This window comes from Halichoerus grypus, chromosome 4 (genome assembly GCF_964656455.1).
Source record: "Halichoerus grypus chromosome 4, mHalGry1.hap1.1, whole genome shotgun sequence".
Lineage (NCBI taxonomy): Eukaryota > Metazoa > Chordata > Mammalia > Carnivora > Phocidae > Halichoerus > Halichoerus grypus.
Genome location: NC_135715.1, coordinates 15,164,366 through 15,190,315, shown reverse-complemented (window position 1 = coordinate 15,190,315; position 25,950 = coordinate 15,164,366). Strand labels below are relative to the sequence as shown.

The window sequence follows — 25,950 nt, the reverse complement described above, 5'->3', positions numbered from 1 at the left end:
AATAAACAAAGCAAGATTCACTTCTTGGCAAGAAAACACGGCAAGATTTTCTTCTGATTTAGAGAGAAGAAAAAAAACGATGCCTAGTTTTTAATCAGTAAGCTGTTTACTGATGTGGGTGTAGGAGAGATTCTTCTACCTATTTATTCTGGAAACATATGAGATAAAAAAAATAAGCTTTCAATGAAATGACTATCACACAGATTATGCTGCTGCCTAATACAAGATTCTTGTGGAAGCAGTAAAATTTTGAACAGGCTATACAAACTCAATCTATTAAGAACTAAAATGTAATTCCCATCACCTCCTCATTACTCTTCAATTACTGGATATATAAAAGCAAAGGGAAAAATATAGAAGGCTCCTAAATATAAGCTACTAACCCTTAACACCAACCTATGGTTCATATTAAGTCTGCAGGTGTAAGGGACATGCTTTTACAGGCACCTTGCCTGTCTTGGGGAGTTGAGAAATCAACTCTGGTTCCCAGAGCCCTCCTTTGTCACTTGTCTCTTTTGACTTCACCCAACTCAATCAGCTCCGTTACATCAGAACTTTATGGAACACTGGTGTGTCTTATTTGTATGAAGACATCTATACAATCTCTCTTTAAGATTAAACTTTTCTAACTTTCCTTTACTTGAGATACACTAATCACTCCTTTCACCCACCATTTGTTGGTCTTGGATGTTTTTGTATCCACACCAGCTCTTAATCCTGAGTCATAGCTAACGCCACTGAGAAGTGGATGGGTGGTGTTAGGCTTACAATTTATTAACCAACACAATAGAAAGCATTAGGAAAACACAGTGCACTTCCTCCCTTTTTCTTTTTTCTTTTTTACCTTCAGCGTATCTCCCTGGTCAATAGCTTCCTTTCTACCTTTTCTTACTTTTATAGCTTATTTTGAAATTCAAGGATGGAGACCATTTATATGCTTTTAAAAGGCACACCTTAAAAATAAAGGTGGAAAGAAAAGGTTGGAAAATGGTATCCCATGAAGACACTAACCCAAAGAAAGCTGGAGTATCTATCTCTACCACACCAAATAGAAACGTTTAAGTTAGGATGCATTCCTAGAAATAAAGGAAAACATTTCAGAAGAATACTTGGTCAATTTATCTATAAGATACATTAAAAAAAAAAAATACCTAAATTTATATACACCTAATAACACAGCTCCAAAATATATAAAGTAAAATCTGACAGAACCCAGGAGAAACAGACAAATCCATAACCATAGTGGGGGATTTTAACCAACATATCTCAGTATCTGATAGAATAAGCAGATAAAAATAAAAACATAGAGGATGTGAAAACATGAGCAAACTTGATCTGATTGAGATACAATACTGCAGCCAATAACTGTACAGTACATCCTTTTCAACTAAATAATATACTATGCTATAAAGCAAATATCAACAAACTTCAAGGGCCAGAAATTACACAGAATATATTTTGAACTAAATGTATTTAACAAAAAAATCCATTACCTAAATATAACCAGAAAGTCACTAAACATTTGGAAATTCAGTAATACACTTCCCTAACATCTGGTTCAAAAAAATTATAATAAAATTAAAAAGTATCTTGATATAAAAGAAAATAAAAATCTGCTAACATTAAAATTTGAGGTCTGCAACTAAAGCTGTGGTTAGGGTAAATTTCTATCTTTAAATTTTTTTTTTTTAAAGAAGGACTATGGGGGATACATGGGAAATCTCTATCTTTCTCTTATATTTGCTGTGAACCTAAAGCTGCTCTAAAAAAAATAAAGCCTTATTAAAGGGAAAAAAAAAAAAGTCTACAAGTCAAGGGTTTAAGAGGTATCTTAAGAAAAACAACAGCATATTAAATAAAGTATACAGAAGAATGAAAGAGAAAAGTAGACATTAATGAAACAGAAAACTAACTTCCAAGGAGAAAAATCAACAAACCCAAAGCTTGACTCTTTAAAAGCACCAATGAAATTAATACACCCTTACCAAGACTGATCAAGAAAAAAAAAGGGGAAAACAACCATTATCATGAATTAAAAGGGGATAACACAGCACAGGTATTAAAAAGAGCATAAGATAAACACTGTCCTGATAAATTTTTAGAAGAATTTTGTAAGGCGGCTCCATGCTGGGCAACGTGGCACCTGAACTCACAACCCCGAGATCAAGACCTGAGCTGAGATCAAGAGTCCAATGCTCAACTGAGTCACCCAGGCACCCCTAAATTACAAAGTTTTTTGTTTGTTTGTTTGTTTGTTTTAAAGATTTTATTTATTTATTTGACAGAGAGAGACACAGCGAGAGAGGGAACACAAGCAGGGGGGTAGTGGGAGAAGGAGAAGCAGGCTTCCCACCGAGCAGGGAGCCCGATGTGGGGCTCGATCCGACGACCCTGGGATCATGACCTGAGCCGAAGGCAGACGCTTAACGACTGAGCCACCCAGGTGCCCCCTAAATTACAAAGTTTTACTGTAAAGGAAAAATTTCTTGAAAAATTATGTAGAGACTGACATAAGAAGAGAAAATCTGAATAATTCCGTATCAATTTAAAAATCTGAATGCATAATTTTGTAACTTCCCATCGAAGTTTTAGGCCCAGATGGCTTCACAAGTAGATTATGCAAAAAAATTATACCAAATTCTTTCAGAGAATTTGGTCCACGTTCATCATGATATAAAAACCACACAAAGGGGGGCATCTGGGTAGCTGAGTCGGTTAAGCATCTGACTCTTGATCTTGGCTCAGGTCATGATGTCAGGTCACGAGACTGAGCCCCTGTGTTGGGCATGGAGCTTGCTTAATATTCTCTCTGTCTCTCCCTCTGCCTCTCCCCCCCCACCCTGGGTGCATGCATGCACTCTCTCAAAACAAATAAACAAACAACAAAAAAACCCATATACACACACACAAAGAAATTTTAAAAAAGAAAAATTATAAAACAAACTGCCTTGGGAACACTAAACAATATACCAATAAACTCAATCTAACAATATAAAAAGGATGCTCATGTCACAATCAAATTGGCCTAGGCAAGCCAGAAATCCGCAGGGCAGGAGATTAGAAAGATGGGCTGGAACTCTTGGGTAGAAGATGATAGTGTTATCCACAAGCAGAATTTGTTTTTCTTCAGGGAAGCTTTAGCTCCCAAGGCCTTTCAACTAACTGAAGCAGGCCCACACAGACTGGCGAAAATAATCTTCCTTAAAGTCAACTGATTATGGACTCCAATTACATCCACAGCAACCCTCAGATTACTTTCTGATTGAATAACTGAGGACTGTACCCTAGCCAAGTGGACACCCAAAACTGACCATCAAGAAGAGGAAATACTTCCCATTTTGTTTTTATAAGGCCCATATAACTCTGATACCAAAAGCTGACAAAATATCTCAAGGAAAAGCAAATTGATGGCCAGTATCCCTCATGAACAATTATACAGGAATTCTCGACAAAGTATTAATAAATTGAATGTAGTGATACATGAATAAAATGTGACAAGATGATCAAGTGGTGTTTACTCCAGGAATATAAGGTTAATTTAACCTGTAAATATCAACTGGTATAACGTATCATGTTAAAAGAGTAAAGGCGAATAATCATGTATCTGAAGAGATGTAGAAAAAAAATTTGTTGAAATTCAACATCTGTTCTTTAAAAAAAGTAAAAAGTAACTCTCACCAAATGAGGAATTTTAAAAAAACTTTTAAAATCTGGTAACAGATATCTACCCCCAAAATTGCAGTTAACATCATTCTTAAGAGAAAAATATTAAAAGATTTTGGTTTAAGATTATGAGACAATCTTATCTCACCATTTCTATTCAACACTGTACTGAAGCTCTAGCTCTCCATCCACAGCAGTAAGTTAAGAAAAGGCAAAACAAGTCATATATTTTAAATAAAGAAGTAAAACTATTATTATGAACAGCTGACATGATTGTATAAGTAGAAAATTCTATAGAAAAAAAACAAAACAAACACCAACTCCAGGAAATGCAAAATGAGCTCACAAGTTCAATGATACAATGCCGATTTACATAAATCAGCTGTGTTTCTGTACATTAGCAACAAGCAATTGGAAAATGATATTAAAAACAATCCCACAAGTAGAATTAAAAAACATCAAATAATCAGGAATAAATTTAACCAGGAGTGCAAAATTTTTATACAAAAATCTACAAAACACTTCTAAAATTAAAGAAGACCTGTACAAGAGGAGATATAAACCACATTCATAACTGAAAGATTTAATATAGTTAAGATTCACAGACCCCTCAAATTAATCTACAGCTAAAAGGAAGTATCAAAATCCCAGCAGGCTTATTAAAAAAACAAATTAAAAGGCTTCTAAAATTTATACGTAAAGGATCTAGAACGATCAAAACGATCTTGACAAAGCAGTACAAAGTTACTAAATTTCAAGTCTTACTAAAAGGTGCAACAACCACAACCGCAGTGTGGGGTGTAAGGATAGATAAACAGATCAGTGGAACAAAATAAAGAGACAGACTTGCTCACAAACAGTCAAATGATTTTTAACCAAGGTGTAAATGCATAAAAGTCTTAACAAATGTGAATAAAATAACCGGGGAGAGGGCGCCTGGGTGGCTCAGTTGGTTAAGCGACTGCCTTCGGCTCGGGTCATGATCCTGGAGTCCCGGGATCGAGTCCCACATCGGGCTCCCTGCTCAGCAGGGAGTCTGCTTCTCCCTCTGACCCTCTTCCCTCTTGTGCTGTCTCTCATTCTCTCTCTCAAATAAATAAATAAAATCTTAAAAAAAAAAAAAAAATAACCGGGGAGAAACAAACAAACAAAAATGAACCTCATTTGATACACAAAAATTAATACAAGATGCCTCAATTTTTAAAAAGGTAGAACAAGAAAGTTTCTTCACACCCCTTAAAGATACAAAAAGATTTCTTAGGACACAAAAAACATGGACTACAAAAGAGAGGAAGGGAAAAGGCAAAAACATCTGACTTCACAAAATTAAAACTTGTTCTTCATTAACAATATAAAGAGGCAAACCACAGACTGGAAGAAAAGTATTCAAAAAAGGCCCAGATTAAACTAGCATTTTTAAAAAACTAGTATTAAGAAATATATACAGAGGAGGTCGGCACCTGGGTGGCTCAGTCATTAAGCGTCTGCCTTCGGCTCAGGTCGTGATCTCAGGGTCCTGGGATCGAGCCCCACATCGGGCTCCCTGCTCCGCGGGAAGCCTGCTTCTCCCTCTCCCACTCCCCCTGCTTGTGTTCCCTCTCTCTCTATGTCTCTCTCTGTCAAATAAATAAATAAAATCTTTAAAAAAAAAAACTTACTATAAAAAAATACATATATGTGTGTATGTATGTGTGTGTATATATATATATGTGTGTGTGTGTGTGTGTATATATATATATATATATATATATATATATATATATAGGGGCAGCTGGATGACTCAGTGGGTTAAGCGTCCAACTCTTGATTTCAGCTCAGATCATGATCTCAGGGCTGTGGGATGGAGCCCCATGAAGGACTCCATGCTGGATGTGGACCCTGCTTGAGATTCTCTTTCTCTCCCTCTCCCTCTGCCCCTCCCCACTAACCCACAACTTCGCAAGGTGCTCTAAATAAATAAATAAATAAAATATAAATATATATATATATATATATATAAATTCCTGTAAATCAACAATAAAAAGAATTTTTTTTAAAGTTTAAAAAATCAGCAAGAGATCTGAACCAATAGATCACAAAAGAAGATACCTGAATGGCCAATAAGCATGCATGAAAAGGAGCTCAGTATCAATCATCAGGGAAGTACAAATTAAAACCACAATGAGACCAATCTCCACTAGAAAGGCTAAAATCAAAAAGGTTGATAATAGGAACTGTTGCAAACATGTAGGGCCGCTACAACGGCCCCACGCTGCTGGTGAGTGTATAAAATGTTGCAACTATTCTTGAAAACCTTTATGGTAATTTTTTTTAAGTTAACACACACATACTTATGACCTAGCGATTTCATTTCTAGGTGTTTTACCTAAAATAAATGAAAACACATGTCCACATCAACACTTGTGCAAGAAGGTTCACTGCTAAAAACTGTTAACAGCCTGAACGTTCATCAAGTAGGGAATAAACAAATTGTGAAATCTTCATTCAGTGGAATATCACTCAAGGAAAAAAAAAACGAATCGTGCGACATGCAACAGGGATGGATCGCAAAAAGATGCTGAGAAAAAGGCGGCAGCCACAGAAAAAACATGTACTACATTGATTCTATTTACATGTATGTAAAGCCCAAAAATAAGAATACTGATTCTATGTCAGTGGAAATCTGGGAGAGTTGTGGGGGTCTGGAAATTTGGAAATTAACTACAAAGGGGCAAGAGAAACATTCTGAGGGGATGGGAAGGTTCTACATCTTATTTCGGGTAGTGTGACCCAGGGAGGCACACAATTATCAAAACTCCTCAAACTACTAAAAAAAAAAAAATTCTATTGTGTATAAACAATACCTCAATAAAAATATCAACAAGCTAAAAAAAAGATTATGACACAGAATTCCTCCCCCATTCCTTTGGTCATGCTCGGGCAGGTGTTGGTAACGTGTGAATACACAGCCATAAGGTCACGTGGTGATTTCCTGGGGAGCCCTGTGGGGGGGGGGGAGAGAAGGCACAGGAGAGGGATACTGGTAACCAGCCTGCGTGCCTCAGACAAAAAAGGGCTCCTGAGCCGGGTCTGGCATATCTGCCATGGAGTGCTAGCCCTCAGTTTCAACACCGGAGATGTTCTTATCTCCTTCGTGACTCAAGGCAAATGCCGATCAGAGAACACTAAATCAATGAACCCACAGAAAGGGCTCCAAGAAACAAGTGAGTCATGAAACTCAGCAGCAAAAGACAATATAGACTACAATGAATCATGTTCCACATCAGCTTTGAGAGAGAGATCCATACAGAAAATAGCAAGTGCAAGATTTTACTAAAACTGAAGCGAGTTCTCCAGCCCATCCCTTTCTTGTTCCTCTCATCCCGAAAACTCATCAAGTAGCTAGAACTGAAGGAATGTAGTCAAGAACAGCATATGGAGACTCTAAAGGTCCTCGAGCTAAGTAAGTATGTAGCCACTTTCCTCTCCCTAGCAACAACTGCCCATTTAATCATCCCTAAAGATGCAAGATGGCAAGGCGAGAGAGCCCAGGGAGAGCCCACTGTTCTGCAATGGACATCATCCAATAATGTGGTAACGTAAAGTTCTACGCTCTGCGCAATACCACCACGCTTGATTAAAAATTAGATCCGTATTTTTTTTTCTTTAGGTCTTAATTAGCTTCTTCATAAACTACAAACATTATCATTGGAGACACATGCTGGGACAGACAAATTAGACACTCGTTGCCAGCCTGAGAGGGTCCCCAGTGATTAACTGTCACGATGCTGATGTTGACGGTGCTGCTTTTCTAATTGTGCTAACCATTATGCTGGGGAAATACCAACCGTCTCATCTTTCATAAAAAAAAAGACAGGTAAAGGAATCACATGAGTGGGCTTGTGTGAATCCTATCACCCCGATCTCAGAAACCTAAGGGTCAAGTGTTCGTAAATATTTCCAGTAACCCAGATCATCAGTTCTCCCTGATTAACAAGGAAACCCACTTTAACTTGGCAGTTTGCATGAATCATTCATTACTGCCGGGACCGGCACTTTTCTGGAATCCGCCATCCTTGCCACGGCTCTGGCTACAACGCTTTTTGTTGATTTTAAAAGCGTGAAAGCACTGTGGTTCCGTTAAAATGGAGGAGTTTACTTTTAAAGAGTCGGTAAAACAGAGACCTTCCAAACGAGGGCAAGGCAGCCTAACCAACCATCTCCTTTGTCCAATGGGGATTTCAGGGCGGGAGTGGGGGAAGGGGTCAACACACCATAGAAATCTCAAAATGACAACGTCATTGTTCGGTGAAAGAGGCTGGAATGCTTTCTACACACTTTCCCTGACATCTCTACACAATGCAATGCAAGGGTCAGTGGTACTGAGACAAGGAAAGGCAGATCCACTCTTTTGCATCTATAAAAGCAAGTGACCCAACCTATTGTACCCAAGTCTTAGGCTGGCTTTGTTCTCAATATCCAGATGCAGCAGGTTTTTCTTCCGCACTCCCACTCTGGAAAGAAATGACTGCGGACACCTCCTTCACATTTTCTTTTTTCTCAGGCATTTTCACTTCATAAAGCTGCAGTCAATGTGTTTTGTGTGCGGTGAGGGGGGAATGACACGTTCCATGGTGGTCCCCACCACGGCCTGCATTGGTGGCTCAAGTGGCCTCAGGATTAGCCTTTGTGCTCCATGAAAGGATATGAAAAGTCAGTTATTTAAGCTCAGTCAAGCTGTTGATTTTTTTTTTTCTTTCTTTTCTTGGATGAGGGGTGTGTGGGGAAGAAAGGTTTTGCAATTCAGTTTTCCTCAATAAATTACAGCATTTTGCTGAGGGCAGCTGTGTGCAAGTTCACATGCTCGAGGAGCCCCACTTTTTTTTTTTTTAATTAGAATGCTTAAGTCAAACTTCCGGCCTCTTACCTTCCTTTTGACTTGTTTTGCTAGTAGAAAGACTTCTTGGAGGTGATCACTGTTTCAGGTCAGGAATTCTAAATAATTGAGCGTCCTGACTCAAATATTATCGGTGGGGTTGGGGGGGCGGGAGGCTTCCAGAAATTGCCTTAAGTTTGTTAATATGAAATATGTAGTGTTCAATAGTCCCTTTTGAAATTCACTGATTGTGACTCCATGAGTCTACATGTAAAAATAGCCATTAAAATCTTCGGGGCGCTCAGACTTAGAATCTCTGTGATACCAGCTCATGCGGTGATGCTCATGGGCCCCACAGCTCTGTGCCAATTCCTTTGATGTAACATAATGCCATTACCAAAGTATTCCTCCTACTTAAAAAGATACGTAGCACTTTAAAAAATAACAACCCGTTATTTAGTGCTTAACGTGCACTTAGATGTTATGCTAAGAAGTTTATTAAAAAGATTTCTTTCCGTCTTCACAATAACCCTTGAGAAGTAATACCATTATGTCTATTTTACAAATAAGGAATGTGCGGCTCTCTGAGGGCAGGGACAGGAAGAGGTAAAGCTAGGGTCAAACTCAAAGGCAGGCTGGGGGGCGGGGACTCCCACTGTACCCACTCCACATTTTAAAGCCATTTACATTATAAATGATACCCACTAACATATAATCATATTTACAGCAGCATATTCAACCCTCACACCACGAAAACAGAAGCTTTTCCTACAGAACCAAGAGCAACGGCAAGAACCACCTGCAGGGTTCCTCCATCCTCAGGTACAATCACACTCAATGCATACATAAATTTGTTTTTTTTATGCGGCCTTCCTTCTTCTTCTGGAATCGTGAGTGGTTCCAACTTGGCCATCACCTAAAATCTGGCTAGACAGGCAACATCCCCGGCAGCTTGAGGAGCTGCTGTGCACAATGGCATACAGACTCAGGACTGCGCCACTGCTGGGATATGGCCTTTGAAGGACATCACTTGGGGCAGGGACAACTCTTCCACAGTGTGGACACACTAATCAGAATCAAGGGTTTGCATGAGCCACACTTGGCATCACTACCTCGATGTCTCAAAGAGAAACCTGGCCAAACCAGTGCTTCTTCCTGTCCCCTACGTTGGCAAAACCCACCAACATGGTGGTGTCTCCTCCCTCTCTGTGGCTCTCTACCAATACTCCAAACCCAAATCCCTGTGCTGGAGATGCGGGTCTCCCTGTCATCTGCCTCCTCTGTACCTATCCATCTTTATCTCCTCTGATGCCAGATCTCAAACTTCACATGCTGGTGTCCCTGCAAACTTCCTGTGCTCTCCTTGGCTTCCTGTCATTGGTGTCTGCTTCTCCCGGACATGAGGCTCAGAGATCACCAAGAAGCCACCTTCAACTTCCCCGGGCAGGGTTACAGAGATGCCCCAAGTGCTACAATTTGAACTAATAGTTGGCCAACTCGGAAATAAATAATACAAAATCTTAAAGTTTTGGTTTAATTTAAAACCATGTACAGATCTGGTATTAGAGTGTCTCATGGTCTTTCTTACATCAATCACCCCGTAATGCGGCACCTGGGACTTCGGAGACTCTTGTGAGGCTCTTAGCACAGAATCCTCCTGTATTTCTGTAATCCCCCCACCCTGCTCACGTGTTGTCTCATCCACACCTAGATACTTAGCAATTTTTTTTTTTTAAGTGGAGCTTTTACTAAGTCTTCCTAAAGCATTCCATTTGTCACACCTACTTTATCAGTTCACAGAGTGCATATTGTCATTATAAAACAGCAAGAGGGCAAGGAGCAGGAACAAGTCTAGGAAGAATCAGGACAGACTCCGGGGAAAGACAACAAGGCCAAAGAACGGAGCAGAGAGCATGCGTACACTAGAGAGAGCCACTAAATCTCATTTTACAACAGGGACGGAGAGCACCACGAGATGTGGGGGTAGGAGAAAATGGAGAAATGGCTTAAACACCAAAAACAGGGGCTGACTCTGCCATCCGATCTAGAGCACTTGTTAGTGAAGGAATGAAAAAACAAGGAAAGGTTAATAGTTACCTCTGGAGGGTCAAGGGCAGGTTTAGAGTTAATGTCTTAACTTCCAGTGTCACTCAGTGCGTGTTTCGCTAACTTCATCCATAATTCTCCTGAAGGCGACCGCCTCAGAGAATGCATCAGATCATGAAACGTGATCAGGTTCCCAGTCAACCTGGGGCCCTGGCATCGCGTACAGTACATTGAACCGAAATGGGGGAAGCCGAGCCAGAAGCCCAGGGAAGCCTCACTGAAGACCAGCATGGAACCCGGTGGCCTGCTGCCCAATCCTGAGACGCCATGCGGATGCCGGCTGGAACCAGCAAGGCAGGAGGAGGAGGAAGTCCTCGGCCACGGGAACTTTCCCACGTGACCACAAAGAAGAGAGAGAAATCTGAAACACTAAGATCCTTTACAGAAGCAGCCAAGGGCACACTTCATGGGCAACCACCATGCCCATGCAACAGAAACCACATTATCAACTTTGCTGATTTTCAGTAAAATCCACCAAAACGCATAACATTTTCCAAAAAGAAAGGCACACACATTCTAGTTTCCCTTAAAATTACGTGGTGAGCGGCCACTTACCTCAAAGACCTTGGGTGGGGCCAACAATTTATAGGTTCAAATCTAAATTCCTCAGACAAGTTTTCAAGGCCGTCTTAAAATGCAGATCATGATTCACATAGAGCCCTACATAAAACCCTCTGTTCCAGCCACAAACACAATTTTCCTTGCTTTATAGTTTAAGATGTGCAGCAAGCTACTTGGTTTGAAAGGGCTACATATCAACGATGTAATTGCTCCTTGACGGTACGTACGTATTTATGCTACACACATACATACCCATATGCATATAAAAAAACACTGACAAGCTCTGTTGTCTGAACTCAAGTACCTCAGGCTCCTATCTTCACAGAAAAGAATGTTAATGCTTACATTATAAAATCTTAAAATTCATTTTTTTAAAGATTTTATTTATTTTCTGAGAGCAAGAGAGAGATCGAGAGAGAGCACAGAGGGAGAGGGAGAAGCAGGCTCCCCGCTGAGCAGGGAGCCCAACACGGGGCTCAATCCCAGGACCTTGAGATCATGACCTGAGCCAAAGGCAGACGCTTAACCGACTGAGCCACCCAGGCATCCTTAAAATTTATTTTATTGACAATTTTTCATAGTATTCAAAATTTAAACTGCTACTTGGACATTCTTTTTTTTTATATGTTTTTTTATTTATTTATTCATGAGAGTCAGAGAGAGAGAGAGAGGCAGAGGGAGAAGCAGGCTCCCCGCCTAGCAGGGAGCCCGATGCAGGACTCGATCCCAGGACCCAAGGATCATGACCCGAGCTGAAGGCAGATGCTCAACCATCTGAGCCACCCAGGCGCCCTGGACATTCGTTTTAATTAAACCATAAAGTGTTTACTTTTGTTGTATGAATGATAAAGCTATTATATACAGTTTATACATTTCCAGTATTTAAATTTAACAATTTAACTGTTTACTATATTTGTACCACTGTCTATAAGAAATGCATTTCTAATTACTAGTGTAGCGTAGAATCGCCTGTTCTTCATAGTTTTAAAGTTTCTATTTTTCAACAAAACTTTAGGAAATGGGGGCGCCTGGGTGGCTCAGTTGTTAAGCGTCTGCCTTCGGCTCAGGTCATGATCCCAGGGTCCCGGGATCGAGCCCCGCATCGGGCTCCCTGCTCAGCGGGAAGCCTGCTTCTCCCTCTCCCGCTCCCCCTGCTTGTGTTCCCTCTCTCGCTGTGTCTCTCTCTCTGTCAAATAAATAAATAAAATCTTTAAAAAAAAAAAAAAAAAAAAAAACTTTAGGAAATGTTCATTTGTTTTCATCACAGCCAATTGTTTGTCCTTGTTTACATGGCAGTACTACAGAGCTGTGTATATCACGACCCAAACAAACATGCATCAAAATATGTATCAATATGGTATCTTCTACCACCTAGTGTGCACGTCTAAAAAACAGTCACAATTTCTCCCGTACTTGTGTCTGAAATCAGGCTTATCATAACATAAGCTATGGAATAAAGTTTTTGAAAATAGTTCTTAGTCTGGACTTTACAACCAGCAAACATTTCAAAAAGCATTTATGGAGAAGAAAGGTGATTTGCCCACCTTTAATTCTAAAGAAAAAAAGGCTAGTATCACAATTGCAAAAGGTTTGTATCTCAAATACCATGGGATTATATTATATGACCACTTGTACACTTGTTGGGGAGGAGGTGTAGGCACGAGATGACAAATAATATCATTATTATTAGAGATTCTACCTGGAATTTCCCTCAGTAAGAATACTCTGATGTGATGGAAACAGAGAAAGGGGCACCCTGCTTCTCCCTCATGAGCATAAATGAGTATAACTCAAAAATATAAAAATAAAAGCTTCAAACTGATCACTTCCTAGCTGTGTGACCCTGAACTAATTATGTAATTATGTATCTATCATGAGTCTCATTTCCCTCATCTGTGAGAACAGCACAGTAACTCTATGTACCTCCTGAGTCGCCAGAAAAATGGAGATTATACAAATAAAAGACTTGAAACGAGGCTTGACACCCAGGAAGGAGTCACTCAACGTTAGCTAGGATGACTGTTATTTCCAGCTAATGCAGACTACCTGTCACCTTCTGAGTGACTTTAGATCTCCTGGCTAAGAGCCATGCCACTGTATTTAGAAAACAAGGTATCCTAAAAGAGAAAAACTGAGAAAATTCAGCTTTGCAAAAAAAAAAAAATCCTACATCATCCTTATTTTTGCATGTTAACTCAGCTGGGGGCACCCTGGTGCTTGAGAGCCACTGCCCTAGAAAGGGTAGGTTGTTGGAAGGACAAGAGGTCCACGCTGACTGCAGAGAACCACCTTCCTATCCGGGGACTGACAATACAGCATTCACCACTTTAATGACTGAAGCACCAAGTTCGGATCTGCCTCGATTTCTGAAGCTGCGCTGTGGGGGAGGGGATGCCATGCAATACAGCCCCAGAGCCTTGCCTTTAAGGGATTATGCATATATTGAGGACTTAAAACACTTAAAATTCTTTTAGCCCTATGATTAGTGTCAAATAGACATTTTTCTCAATCTGAAATGTGAGCATGATGGGTCCCTCCTCTGTTTAAAATATTCCAGTGGTTTCCCACTGTATCCAGAAGAGAAGCTGAAGCCCTTAGCCTATGTGGTCCACTTCTGCCTATGCCTCAAGCTACCTCTTGCCCATCTCTCCTCTCTGTTCACCACCCGGCTTTCCCTCTCCCTGGGAACCTACCACTTTGTTCCCATCTTAAGCATCTGCACCTGTTCCTTTTCCTGAGCATGCTCTCCCACCCACCACCACCTGTGTCCAGGTCTTTTCTGCATGGCTGCTTCCCTTTTTTTTTTTTTTTTAAAGATTTTATCCATTTACTTGACAGAGAGAGACACAGCGAGAGAGGGAACAGAAGCAGGGGGAGTGGGAGAGGGAGAAGCAGGCTTCCCGCCGCGCAGGGAGCCTAATGCGGGGCTCGATCCCAGAATCCCAGGATCATGACCCGAGCCAAAGGCAGACGCCCAACGACTGAGCCACCCAGGCGCCCCCCCTTCCTCTGTTTTTAAACTCAAACATCACCGCATCCTTGATCACCATGTTTCATTCAAGCGCTCCCTGAAGTCACCTGCAAACACTTTCCTTAATGCACTAGGAGATTACTGGAATTGCCTTATAGATTTCCTTGTTTCCCATCTGTCTTCTGCACTGGAATGTAAATTTCTGGAAGTCAGTGCCTAGTTCTACACACCAAATCCTAGGAAAAGTGCCTGGCACGTAGGAAATGCTTAGTGTTGCCTCATTGACTGGAAGTGAGGTTGAAATAAGAGTGCTCCTGGCCTTTGCATAGGGCACAGGGATGGTTTTATTGCAGAATAGCATGCTCAAGGGAAGTTTCACTAATGGGAAGAGAGACTTCTGTGGGTCCTTGAAGAATGAAGAGGGGGTCCATTGGGGGTTGGGCCAAAGGGGTGTGTGTAACACGCAGAAGAGTCTCAGTGATCCGCCCCACAGGCACGTCAAGTTTCCTTCCAGGAGCTGTAGAGAGATTAAATTTAAGGGCTGGGAAATCTGAATTTTATTCTCTAGGCCTGAGCTTCTTTGTAACACAAATCACCAGCAACCAAAGCACGACAAACCATTTAGATATATATTCTAAGATAGGGCTGCTGTGGTGAGGAAAGGGTGTGAGTCCCTGTTCCTGTGGTGAGGACGGTGGTGCAGCCGGTCTGGTAGGAAGACGGAATCTGCTTATCCCTTGAACAGTCTCAGCCTTCTAGGACATACTAGAGTCTCTGGTTCAGAGAAGAAAACAAATTAAGTTTGAAAATAAGCAAAGAGACTGGCATTTGAAAGCAAAGAACAAAGGTATCTGCTGATCTCAGAGGATCATGGGCAGGTTAATCTATGCACCACAGTATTCATGAGGCAAAGACAGAAGAAACAAAGACATAATAACAGGCAGGTCTTTTTTATAATTACAAACTGTTAAATAAATTAAGCTCTCATTGAAGGGAATGAGGAGGAGTTGGCTGAGGAAAAGGATATGGAATAAACACTTTAAAGTAATAAAAATTATTAAAATGATCAAGTATCTTTCAAGGCTTATCAGATACACCAGGATGAACAGAATCGTTAGAAGCTCAATACAGTTGACACCGACTTTATCCTTGAAAACAAAGCTAAGCAACTCCCCTCACACTTTCCCCTTCCTGTGCCTACTCTCAGGACTACTCAGGTTCCAGAAGCACTTCCGCAATGCTCAGTTGACCTCCTCAGTCCTAACAACTTGCCTCCCAGGACTTCCTCTGGGGCACTCTGAAAAATTAGCATCCCAAACTTGGCAAAGGATGAATTTTTGGAAGACTCCTTCTCCCGGGGGTGGGTGGGGGCTGGAGGAGATCCACAGGGGATCCTACTCACCATTAGAGTCAGGACCTTGACTCTAATCCCTGCTTATCAGTGGGATTTGGGGGGGGAGATACACCATCCCCCACAACGCCCCCAAAACACAAGCTATAAAACCCAAACCCCCCAGCGACACACCGAGCAAACTCCTTCAAAGAACAGCTTGCTCTCATCCCAGCTGCCTCTACTCTGACTTTCGGCTTCTGCAGTCTGGACTCCTTCTATCCGAAACCTGCTCCGGCTGCTTGCTGGACCGCTCACCGTCAAATCCAACTGACAGCTTTCTGCTTCCTCACCCTTGCTTTGCATTTCACACACCTGTCCTCCTTTGGTTTTGCAGCTCCGATTTCCCCTCCTCTCTTCCTTGCCATTCTTTCCAGGTCTCATCTGCTTGCCTTCTCTTCTCTCTTTCTCTTTCAATATCAAGACTTCTTTTTTAAAGCTCTGGTGTTGGCCCCTAAAAATGCTTCACTCTCTTTGGGCAATCTTTTTTTTTTTTTTTTAAAGATTTTATTTATTTGACAGAGAGAGAGACAGTGAGAGAGGGAACACAAGCAGGGGGAGTGGGAGAGGGAGAAGCAGGCTTCCCGCCGAGCAGGGAGCCCGAGGTGGGGCTCGATCCCAGGACCCTGGGATCATGACCTGAGCTGAAGGCAGACGCTTAACGACTGAGCCACCAGGCGCCCCTCTTTGGGCAATCTTATCCATCTTCCCACCATCAATGACTACCTGCTCCATAAAGACGACGCAGGCTCTACGTTCATCCCAGGTCTCTCAAACACCAGGCTCACGCTCCCAACCACCTGCAGGATGCCTCCACCGGAAGGTCCCAGAAGGTCCTCAAGATAAGTGAACTAAAAATGACAGACGGGGACAGGAAAGCAGACTTCTCTCACGCTAGAGGCTTAGCCGTTCTCCCATACAGTCTCTCTCCTTTTATAACGTCACACAGAATTGTCATTGCTGACCTTCTGTCTCTCCCAAGAGAGTGTGCCTCAAGGAAGACTGGGAATTAAATGTCATTCAACTCCACAACCAAGCCCAGCAGGGGGCCTAAAAGACACGGTAAGTGCTTGATCAAATGAAGGAAGATCCAGGCTCCGTTCCTCATCCCTCATCCTACATGGTAGGAGCTCAATAAAAGATAGGGTGGGAAAAGCAAAACAAAGACATGATACAGGAATGAGAAATACTGATAGAATTACAAGTCTAGGGGCGCCTGGGTGGCTCAGTCGTTAGGCGTCTGCCTTTGGCTCGGGTCATGGTCCCAGGGTCCTGGGATCGAGCCCCACATCGGGCTCCCTGCTCAGCGGGAAGCCTGCTTCTCCCTCTCCCACTCCCCCTGCTTGTGTTCCCTCTCCTACTGTGTCTCTCTCTGTCAAATACATAAAATCTTAAAAAAAAGAAAAAAAAGAACTACAAGTCTACACACCACAGGTACATTATAAAAACAATGTCTCCCTTTTGGGAGAAATGTCAGGATTTTCCATTATATATCTTATTGCAAATATATTCACAAAACAACAGATCTGCGCAAATATTAGAAACATACCAGGGTCATTAAAATTAATCATTAAAATTCATTTCATTAAATCTTAAATGTTATTAAAACATTACAAATATTACACCTGCATGGTACCTTTATTAATTAAATCAATCGTTGCTTTAAGAAAATTAAAAGATGAGATTTAGGCTGCTGGGATTTGTGCTATGGTATTAGGAAGTCAGCCAAACATTTAAAAATGTGAATTTTAATTACTGCGTCTATATTTTTGTTTATATCTTTGTTTACCCAAATACATCATGTTTCGAAGGCCAAAGTCCTATTCAAAGTATGGCCCCCACCATTGATTTCTCACGTCTGAGGTCCCGATGAAAATCATGATACTATTTGTATTTTTCACCCCTATTTTCATAAAGATAGTTTTAACACGTGAAGAACTATATCCTAGCTTGATAGATGACTTGGTTTGAAGAATATCCCATTAACGCTGTTCCGATTTTAAGAAAGCAAATAAACAAAACGTGTCTGAACACCACCGATAAGCCAGATGTGCACTGCCAGCCACCAGCTAACTTACCCGATAGGCCCAGGGCAACCCTGAGGTAACCTGCAGACTGCTGTTATTCTGTATTGTATAAATTATTTATTTCCGAGGATATATTCAGAAATTTCCCTCGCTTCTGGCCCAGCCTTCCAAAACGCCTCACTGGTCAAAAATTGATCTCTCTTCATTCACTACTGCTCCTCACCTGGGTGAGCACAGGTTCCCAAACCCCACACGTGAGCCCCAGTGCTCTGTGGGATTCCTCACTCTAACGCAGGACAACAGAAAATTCGACACATTTTCAAAACTCGCTGCGTCACAGTCTCCCATTAGCAAGATTAACGAATAGCTAACTATCCAAAAAGCAATACAAAACAAAACTTACCCATAAATATTTACACAAATACAAATCTCTTGTTGAAGTCCAAGGGACAGAGTTAGGTAAATACCCTCTACCGGGCCAGCATATCTGGTCAGCATTTTCTTATCCCGATCATTTAGTCGCTAGAGTAATAAAATCTGCCCCTGATTTAGGGCTTGCTTCTACAGAGTATTAGCAACTCCAGGCATTATGGTTCCAATGGAAGATTCTGATCTCAGGTCTCTCCTCAAATTTCTCAGCATCAGACTCAATTGGAAAAACAATTAAGTTCTAACCCAGTGGTTCACATTTCCGAACTCTTACTTACAAAACCGACAAAACTATCATTGTCTTACAGAAAAAGCAATCAAACGTGCATAATCTGGATTAAAAAGTTCACATGGATAAATGTAATCACATTATTTCTATATCTATTTGATTTTAACTCTCCCCAAAACGCATGACCACAGGCATATCTTTAGTAAGGAAAAAAAAAAAAATCACACATGACAGTCTTAATTTGAATATTCTGATAAGTGGAAAACTTAACTGCCTCTTCATGAAGGTATCTAAGCTTTGGATTTCGGTTTGTGTTCCATTTGTTACTATATAAATCCCGCCAAGTTCTTTCTGGCTCAGGAATACTAGATGTAAAGGATACGTAGATTGGGAAGAACCGCATCTCCTACCTTTGGTAACTTCTTGATAAGGAAATTCCCGGTCCTTTTAAAACGCAACCGTTTCAATTAAACCCACCTGTTAGGTTTGGAAAGACTCAGTTCTGTGAGCTTCTCTGAGCATAGGAGGAGCTGCTGGAGACCCAAAAAACCTGATGTGAGACATTACACCTGGGGGGCCTCCCGATGACAGCAGCAGGTTTTGCTCTTGACATCAGAAACAAAGGCACAAGGGAATGTTCTACTGTCTCGGTACTGAAAGGCGCTGACAAAACGCTTGAGAAGAGCTCATGAACTGGACGCAAGGTCTGAAAATCCTTCCCATTTCAGATTCCCGCATAACTGGGAAGGTGCTGTTGTTCGCACAGCTAATAGTCATGATACCTGCATGTTTTCCCAGACTAGTTAAAACTCTTAAATGTATTAGAGGACTGAGTCCAAATAGGTAAAATTTCCTTTAAAAAACTAACACCCACCCACCTATAAAAAGGCAAACAAAAACTAGATCAAGTACTTAAGTAAAGCCATGAGGTGAGTCAAGCTGATTGTCATTTTGACCTTGCTTTGCTTTAATTCAGGAGCCTATTTAGAAATGTAACAAGCAACCCTCTTCATTCGGCTCAGCTAGCAGAGCTAATAGGCTTCTAATTAATTTCCAGAAGATTGCTGTTATAACTAACAGGTTTTAAACATTTGGTTGATTGGGGAAAATGAATTGAATATAATGTATTTGATTTGGAAAATTAGTTTTCATTCTATGTGCTTACCATAATAGTGTTTATTTTAAGTTTACATGATTCCATTAAGAGTCCCAGAACACCACCGGGTTGTTTTTAGCCTTAACAGTGTCCTATCCAACTTAAAAAAAAAAAATCAATTTACATTTTGACTTTTGTTGCCCTTTATTTGAGGGCGAGTTAAATTCATTTTTGTGGCTTTAATAAAAATCTTCACTTGCTAATATAGCAAGAGGACCAAATACTTCAAAATGATCCCAGTGATACCTCAGTCAAAAGCCTACTCATCGCATGCAAATCCTCCAGGGAAAGGCTTCTACACACAAAGTAAGATGAATCAGTTACTGCATTGTTTATGAAGTCTCCCTTGATTCCTCCTGACAACCATTTAAACAACGACTGTTGGGAAATGTCCCTCAAAGAATCAACAACAATGGCAGGGATCAGAGCTTTTCTATTTAGCTAATACTATTTTTAAAAGGAGAAAATATTTCTTCCTGAAGCGTTTATGAGAAGCCTAATTAAAGACACCTGCAAACAAAACAAGTGACAATAGATCTTTATCATAATTGATAACTGAGTTATCCTTGAGACAAAACTCCTTTCTTGGAGACAATAACATCGAGATTTACCTCGGCTATTAGAGTCAAGAAATCAGCTAATTGGGACTACCGGTGATAAGTCTCACCAAGATTAAGTGAGCAGGTAATAAAAAGGCCCTGTCTCTCGGTGAAAGAGAAGTACAGAGAGACTAGAATTTTCTCTCCTCAGGCTGCTGAGAATGTAGCATCTATCCCTGTACCTCCACACATCATGCAAAACTAGGTGGGCGATGGGGCGCCTGGGTGGCTCAGTTGTTAAGCATCTGCCTTCGGCTCAGGTCATGGTGCCAGGGTCCTGGGATCAAGTCCGGCATCGGGCTCCCTGATCTGCGGGAAGCCTGCTTCTCCCTCTCCCACTCCCCCTGCTTGTGTTCCCTCTCTTCGCTGTCTCTCTGTCAAATTAAAAAAAAAAAATCTTAAAATCTTAAAAAAAACCCAAAAAACTAGGTGGGCGATTCTGACTAGGAGGGCTCATCATGTGCCGAGCACACAGTGGGCCAGCCAGCTTAGGAAACTCAATCTCTGCCTAACTTGCACTTGCAAAGAAAAACAACCTTTCCACAAATCTTCTCAATGGAATTAACAATCCCTGGGAAAATGTGACCCTGTTTTAGCTAGAATTGCTTCTTGGGGATAAATTATATGGCAAAACCCAGCAGGACACGTTTATAAAATAAGTCTGCAGAAGAGGGACGGAAAAATCAGAGCTCCTTGCAGTAAAAGTACTCTGCCTCCGAGTCTCGAGTCTCCATTTGGTTCACGTTGGTAACAGTGCGTGCCTTTGCCCGTGGGCTATACTGTTTGCAGTCAGATATTCATTGCTGCGTTTAGGAGTGACTCACAGAAATGCCTGTGGTCATTTCAGGCCTATTAGTGATTTTTATAACATAGCTAATTTTCCAAATTAAGTAATTCTGGCTCCTTTTTATAACAGTGGCTCCAGAAAAGTCCCTAAGTTTTGACTTGAAGTGCATCTGGGCATTGAACAAAAGTTGGGGCGGGGAGGAGCGCGACCATCAGGATGAAGCCATGATTGCAGACCCCAGTGGCAGCATTTCAACTTCCTGGCCTTACAATGAGTTCATGATTACTCAGGGAGAGTGAAACACAAATTCAAGAAGTATTAGCGATAGCAGCGGTGATCTTGGAATATGTGCAGCTATTGATAAATGTATGTCATTTTCAAAAAAAAAAAAAAGCCCACTTGGAAATGAAGAAGAAAGTCCCCCAGCCTGAATCGCTGAAAAGTAGACAGAATTAAACAGCAGGAAAATCATCCCACGTGTGCTGCAACACTGAGTGAGCAGATGAGGCATGAGATGACCCAGTATCTTTCCTCAGAACCTCAAGTTCACAGACAGAACATATGCTGTATGGAAGTTATTTGTGGGATCGTTGGGTTTAAAATTCACTCACACACATACATACACACACACACACACACCCCTTAAGACTTAGAGCAATCAACGTGTGAAAGAAAAGCTGCCTAGAAAAATAAAAAAGACATTTCTGAGATGACTTTGATCCTGTACTCAAATTATTGGCTTAAATGTACTTGCCTTTAAAGGCTTTGTATCTGCAATAACTGCTCTCCTTTGTCCTTGTTAACAAAGTATTATTTTCACCTTATTATTACTAATCTTTTCTTTGTTAGTAACCACACCTGGTTTTATCCCCCAAAATGGTGCAGTAAATATTTGTCCTTTGTGGTAATACAATGCATAATTTAATCAATCTAGGCTATCTTTCCGTGAGAGGTGATTGTTTCTATATTATGAAATGTGCTCACAGTAAAGGGAAATTCATGCCAGATACCTGGAAGGCAGATGGAGAACCACTTACCAAGCCTGCAGCTGCTTCGGACCAACCCTGACAAGACTGTGTAGCCACTCCTACACATGAGGTATTACTCATGTTAACTTAGCCTCCGAATCAGAACCACACCTTTCTCTTACAAACACGGCCTTTACTAAGATAACATGACATCGTCAGGCCGGGAGGCCCACCCTCGGCCCCCATGGAAAGGACTTGAAAGAACAGGAACTGCAGTTTTCCGTTCAAGAACTTGGCATCACTGTGACCTTACCTGGAAGAAATCTAGAAACGTCAGGGGTAGCAAGTCATCCATGTGCCCAATGTCTTTGGAGAAACGATTTAAAATTCTTCCTGCAAGAACAGGATATGAGAAATTACTCATTTCCCCAGATAGGCCCTTTAAGGGAAACAATTCACAGACAAATCAAAACAATATTTTAAATGCATATGTATTTAATCTATTACGCATTCATACGAAATAAGCCGATGTCAGTGGTAAAGAAAAAGAAAATAGGATGATACCTAAAGAGAAACAAAAATACCACCAAATGATGGTGGGCAGGGAGCTGAAGTTTGGCCCTGATTTTTAATAAAATGGAGGGGGAGAATCTTCCGGCAGTATCAGGAAGGGTTGGTAGATTTTAGAATGTTCTCTCCTTTTATATGCCTTCTCCGATGCCCACCCACCCAGGGGCTGAGTTGGTAAACAAATACAAAATACATAAATTGATCCCAATTGTTATACTAATTTTGCTTTACTTGTCAGAATTTTACTAAGTGGTTCTTATTAAATAAATGTAATTATAACTTCTCTATTCCCCCGTCCCCTGAGGATGGTTCATGGAACCTCACATTTTGAAAAATTTTGGAATCCTGCCATTCCCGAGTTGTGAGTTTACTATGGATGTAATAAGTCGCTATCTTCTGAGGTACAACCGAGTGTGACAGACTCATTCTTAAATATCCAACATGACCAGAGGAATGCAGGCAGGAAAACAGAAATATTACTTAATGATTAAAGATCATTTTGTGGGGCGCCTGGGGGGCTCAGTCGGTTAAGCGTCTGCCTTCGGCTCAGGTCATGATGCTGGGGTCCTGGGATCGAGCCCCGCATCAGGCTCCTTGCTCAGTGGGGAGCCTGCTTCTCCCTCTGCCTCTGCCCCTCCCCCACTGGTGCTCCTGCGTGTGCTTGCACACTCAATCTCTCTCTCTCAAATAAATAAAATCTTTAAAAAAAATGTGTTGTAATGAGCACTGGGTATTATGTAAGACTGATGAATCACAGGCCTATACCCCTGAAACAAATACTACATATGTTAATTTTTTAAAAAGATCATTTCTCATTACTCATGTATCTCCTTCCTCAGAATCCATGAGAACAGTACATCCTAAAGGCTTCAGAATTAGAAAGTGAGAACAGATTTGTACTAAATATCTAGTCTTTTAAAACATAGAATTCACAGAAACTGAAGCTACACACACACACACACACACAGCCTATTTTGGTAAAGGCAACTCCTGAGAAATGTGTTTGTCTCGGCCCCTGAACTTCTTTTGTAACGGAGGCTTCAGGAAGCCAGCCTGCAGGGGAGATGTGGGGCTCTACATCTGTCAGAAGTGACTTCCTCCTGAGGCCCTCCATACCAAGCCACGACCGGGCCATGACTGGGCCACGACTGCACCACGACTGGACCGTGAAAGGCCAGAGGCTAGGAGCTGAGCTGCTATTGCTGGATGTGCAGGGTCGCCCAGGTGGAGGGCTGGAGTGACTAGAAGCTTCCGCGCTTGGCCAGGCTACAGCATGACAACCCGGGCCTCCACGTCTCTGACTCAGGTTTAGGAGATACAGACTCCAGAACCCGTCTTATAGTGACACTTCTGGCAGGCCGGGTGACAGCTTTTCTGAGCCTCTAATAATACCTCCTTGAGAGGGTGCTTCTGAGGATTACCTGGGTTCATGCATGAGAAAGAACCTAGTCACAACGCCAGGCACGTTCGCAGGTGCTCAAAACAAAACAGCGAGGCGAGACAATTACTGTTGCCCACAGGATCTGCAGCTAGTCTCCTGGGAAAGCCTGTGTACCAGGCACTATCAGAAGGTCAACCTGAGAAAATGCACATTCAGTGGCTTTAGGATGGAGCTTGAGATTCTGCATTTCTACCAGGCTCCCAGGTGATGCCATCTGCGGCAGACCACACTTCGAGGGGCCAAAGGTTAGGTTATTTAATCAGTCGTGCTTTAGAAACATTAAAATCAGACGGGCAATTTCCCACATATTCTTAACGGATTTTGTAGACTACCTAGTTATTTTTTACCTTCCCAAAGTATCAATATCAAAATGAGGAGAACATGCATTAAAAAATGTTAAAAGACCAAAAAAAAAAGTTAAAAGACATAGTTTAAACACTTATTATTTCCTCAATGGAAAAGCCCAACTTTTCAACATAGTCAGGATTCAGAACACTGCAAAAGTATGGTTCAGCTTATATAGTACGGAGACCAATATTCAAGTTTTGGGGTTTTTTTAAAGGTGAAAAGGCTACACAGAGATGAATGATACATGACAACCATCCCTTTTACCTTCCACCAGATGTAGATCCGAGAGACCCATGGTTGGCAAACGGCATAAAATAAAAGGAAAACACAAACAACTGAGAAAAACCATCTCCCCACACAGGTACTACAATAACTGAGCTGGATGTCAAAGACTGTCAAAAACCTAAACTCTCCTTCAGCAAAAGGCAGAGTGTAGAAAATGTGAGATTAGGGGAGTCAATAAGTTACCTCCTTGTTCCAAGAAACAATTAAAGGGACGAATGGTGTTTGCAGACTATTTCATCTGTCTCTGCCGTAGTCAGAGCTGTGATTTCAAGTTCAAGGCCTCGTCGTTATAAACTTTTCTCAAAGGTCCCCAAATCAAATCCGGATGATGAATTCCCTTCACACCCATGCCATGCCTCTTCATCCAAATGGCATTTGGCCCTGCTGGAACATCCCCAGGGACGTAGAGGGAAGGGGGATACACCGTGAACAGGGGGGAGCCCAATCCACTTCCAGACTGTTCTGTTACGCAGGGCTTTCCGACATTAAACCGAATCTTTCCTGCCTAGAACGTGCAACTCTCTGCTTATTCTGCTCTTATAACCACACAGAGTGAATCTAATTTCTCTTGACATGACAGCCCATCAAATGCTTGAAGAAAGTTAATCATATCCTTTCCAGACTTCTCACATGCTGTTAGCCCTTGGTGCCTCAATTATCCCTCCTAAGGCATAGTGTCCCATCCTGGCCACTGCCTCCTGCCCAGACTCAGATGGCCAGTCTCAGTGAATGCCTTGTGTCCGGGATTAAAATCAACAGCCCAGGCCTCGTTTGATGACCTTGGGATAGAGTCGCAACACCATCTCCCCTCTCCTGCGCAGGACGGATAATCAATCATGAGACCAACAAGCACAGTCAGTTCTGGTGGCCAGATCACCTTTTAGACTCACATAGAATGAAACTCCACATTGCACAGGTAGATTTCAGGGAACAATTGGGTAATATGTATAAACAACTTTAAGAACGCATCCCTTACGACCCAGAAATTCTAGGGATATATTCCAACGAGTTAATAAATGCATCAAATATGTTCAATGGGGGTTATTTGGCAAGTGAGACATAGGAACCCAAGCATTTAGTCTGAAACAAATCTATAATGTATTGTGTGCAATTTTAATTTTTTTTATCAATGCTCTTTTTCTATAGTGACTATGTATTACTTTTGTAAGAAAGCAAAGTTGGGGGGGTGCCCACCTGGGTGGCTCAGTTGGGTAAGCCTCCGATTTTGGCTCAGGTCATGATCTCAGGGTACTGGGATCGAGCCCCGTGTCCAGCCCCATGCTCTGCAGGTAGTCTGCTTGAGGATTCTCTCCCTCTCCTTCTGCCCCTCCCCCTGCTTGTGCGCTCACTCGCACTCACTCTCAAGTAAATAAAATCTTAAAAAAAAAAGTAAGGTGGGGAGGGGAATAAGGCTGGGAACAAAGGGGAGGCAGGGAGAGAGAGACCTCACTTGGAGTCCACACCACCAGAGAACCAACCAGGGTCCTCCTAACTCTTCTGTCCACAGGATAGGATTCCCATGAAAGAGGTCACTGAACTTCTGGTCAAAATACAAATCCGTAAGC

General features: G+C 41.7%; 1 protein-coding gene across 1 annotated transcript in view; it reads right to left on the bottom strand.

The window, feature by feature from the left end:
• ABCC4 (ATP binding cassette subfamily C member 4 (PEL blood group)) overlaps positions 1–25,950 on the bottom strand; it is a 241,638-nt gene that overhangs the window by 66,457 nt on the left and 149,231 nt on the right. The window contains exon 20 of the mRNA XM_036080095.2: positions 22,055–22,134. Within this exon, the coding sequence (XP_035935988.2) occupies positions 22,055–22,134 (80 nt within the window). The remainder of the gene's footprint in view (positions 1–22,054; positions 22,135–25,950) is intronic.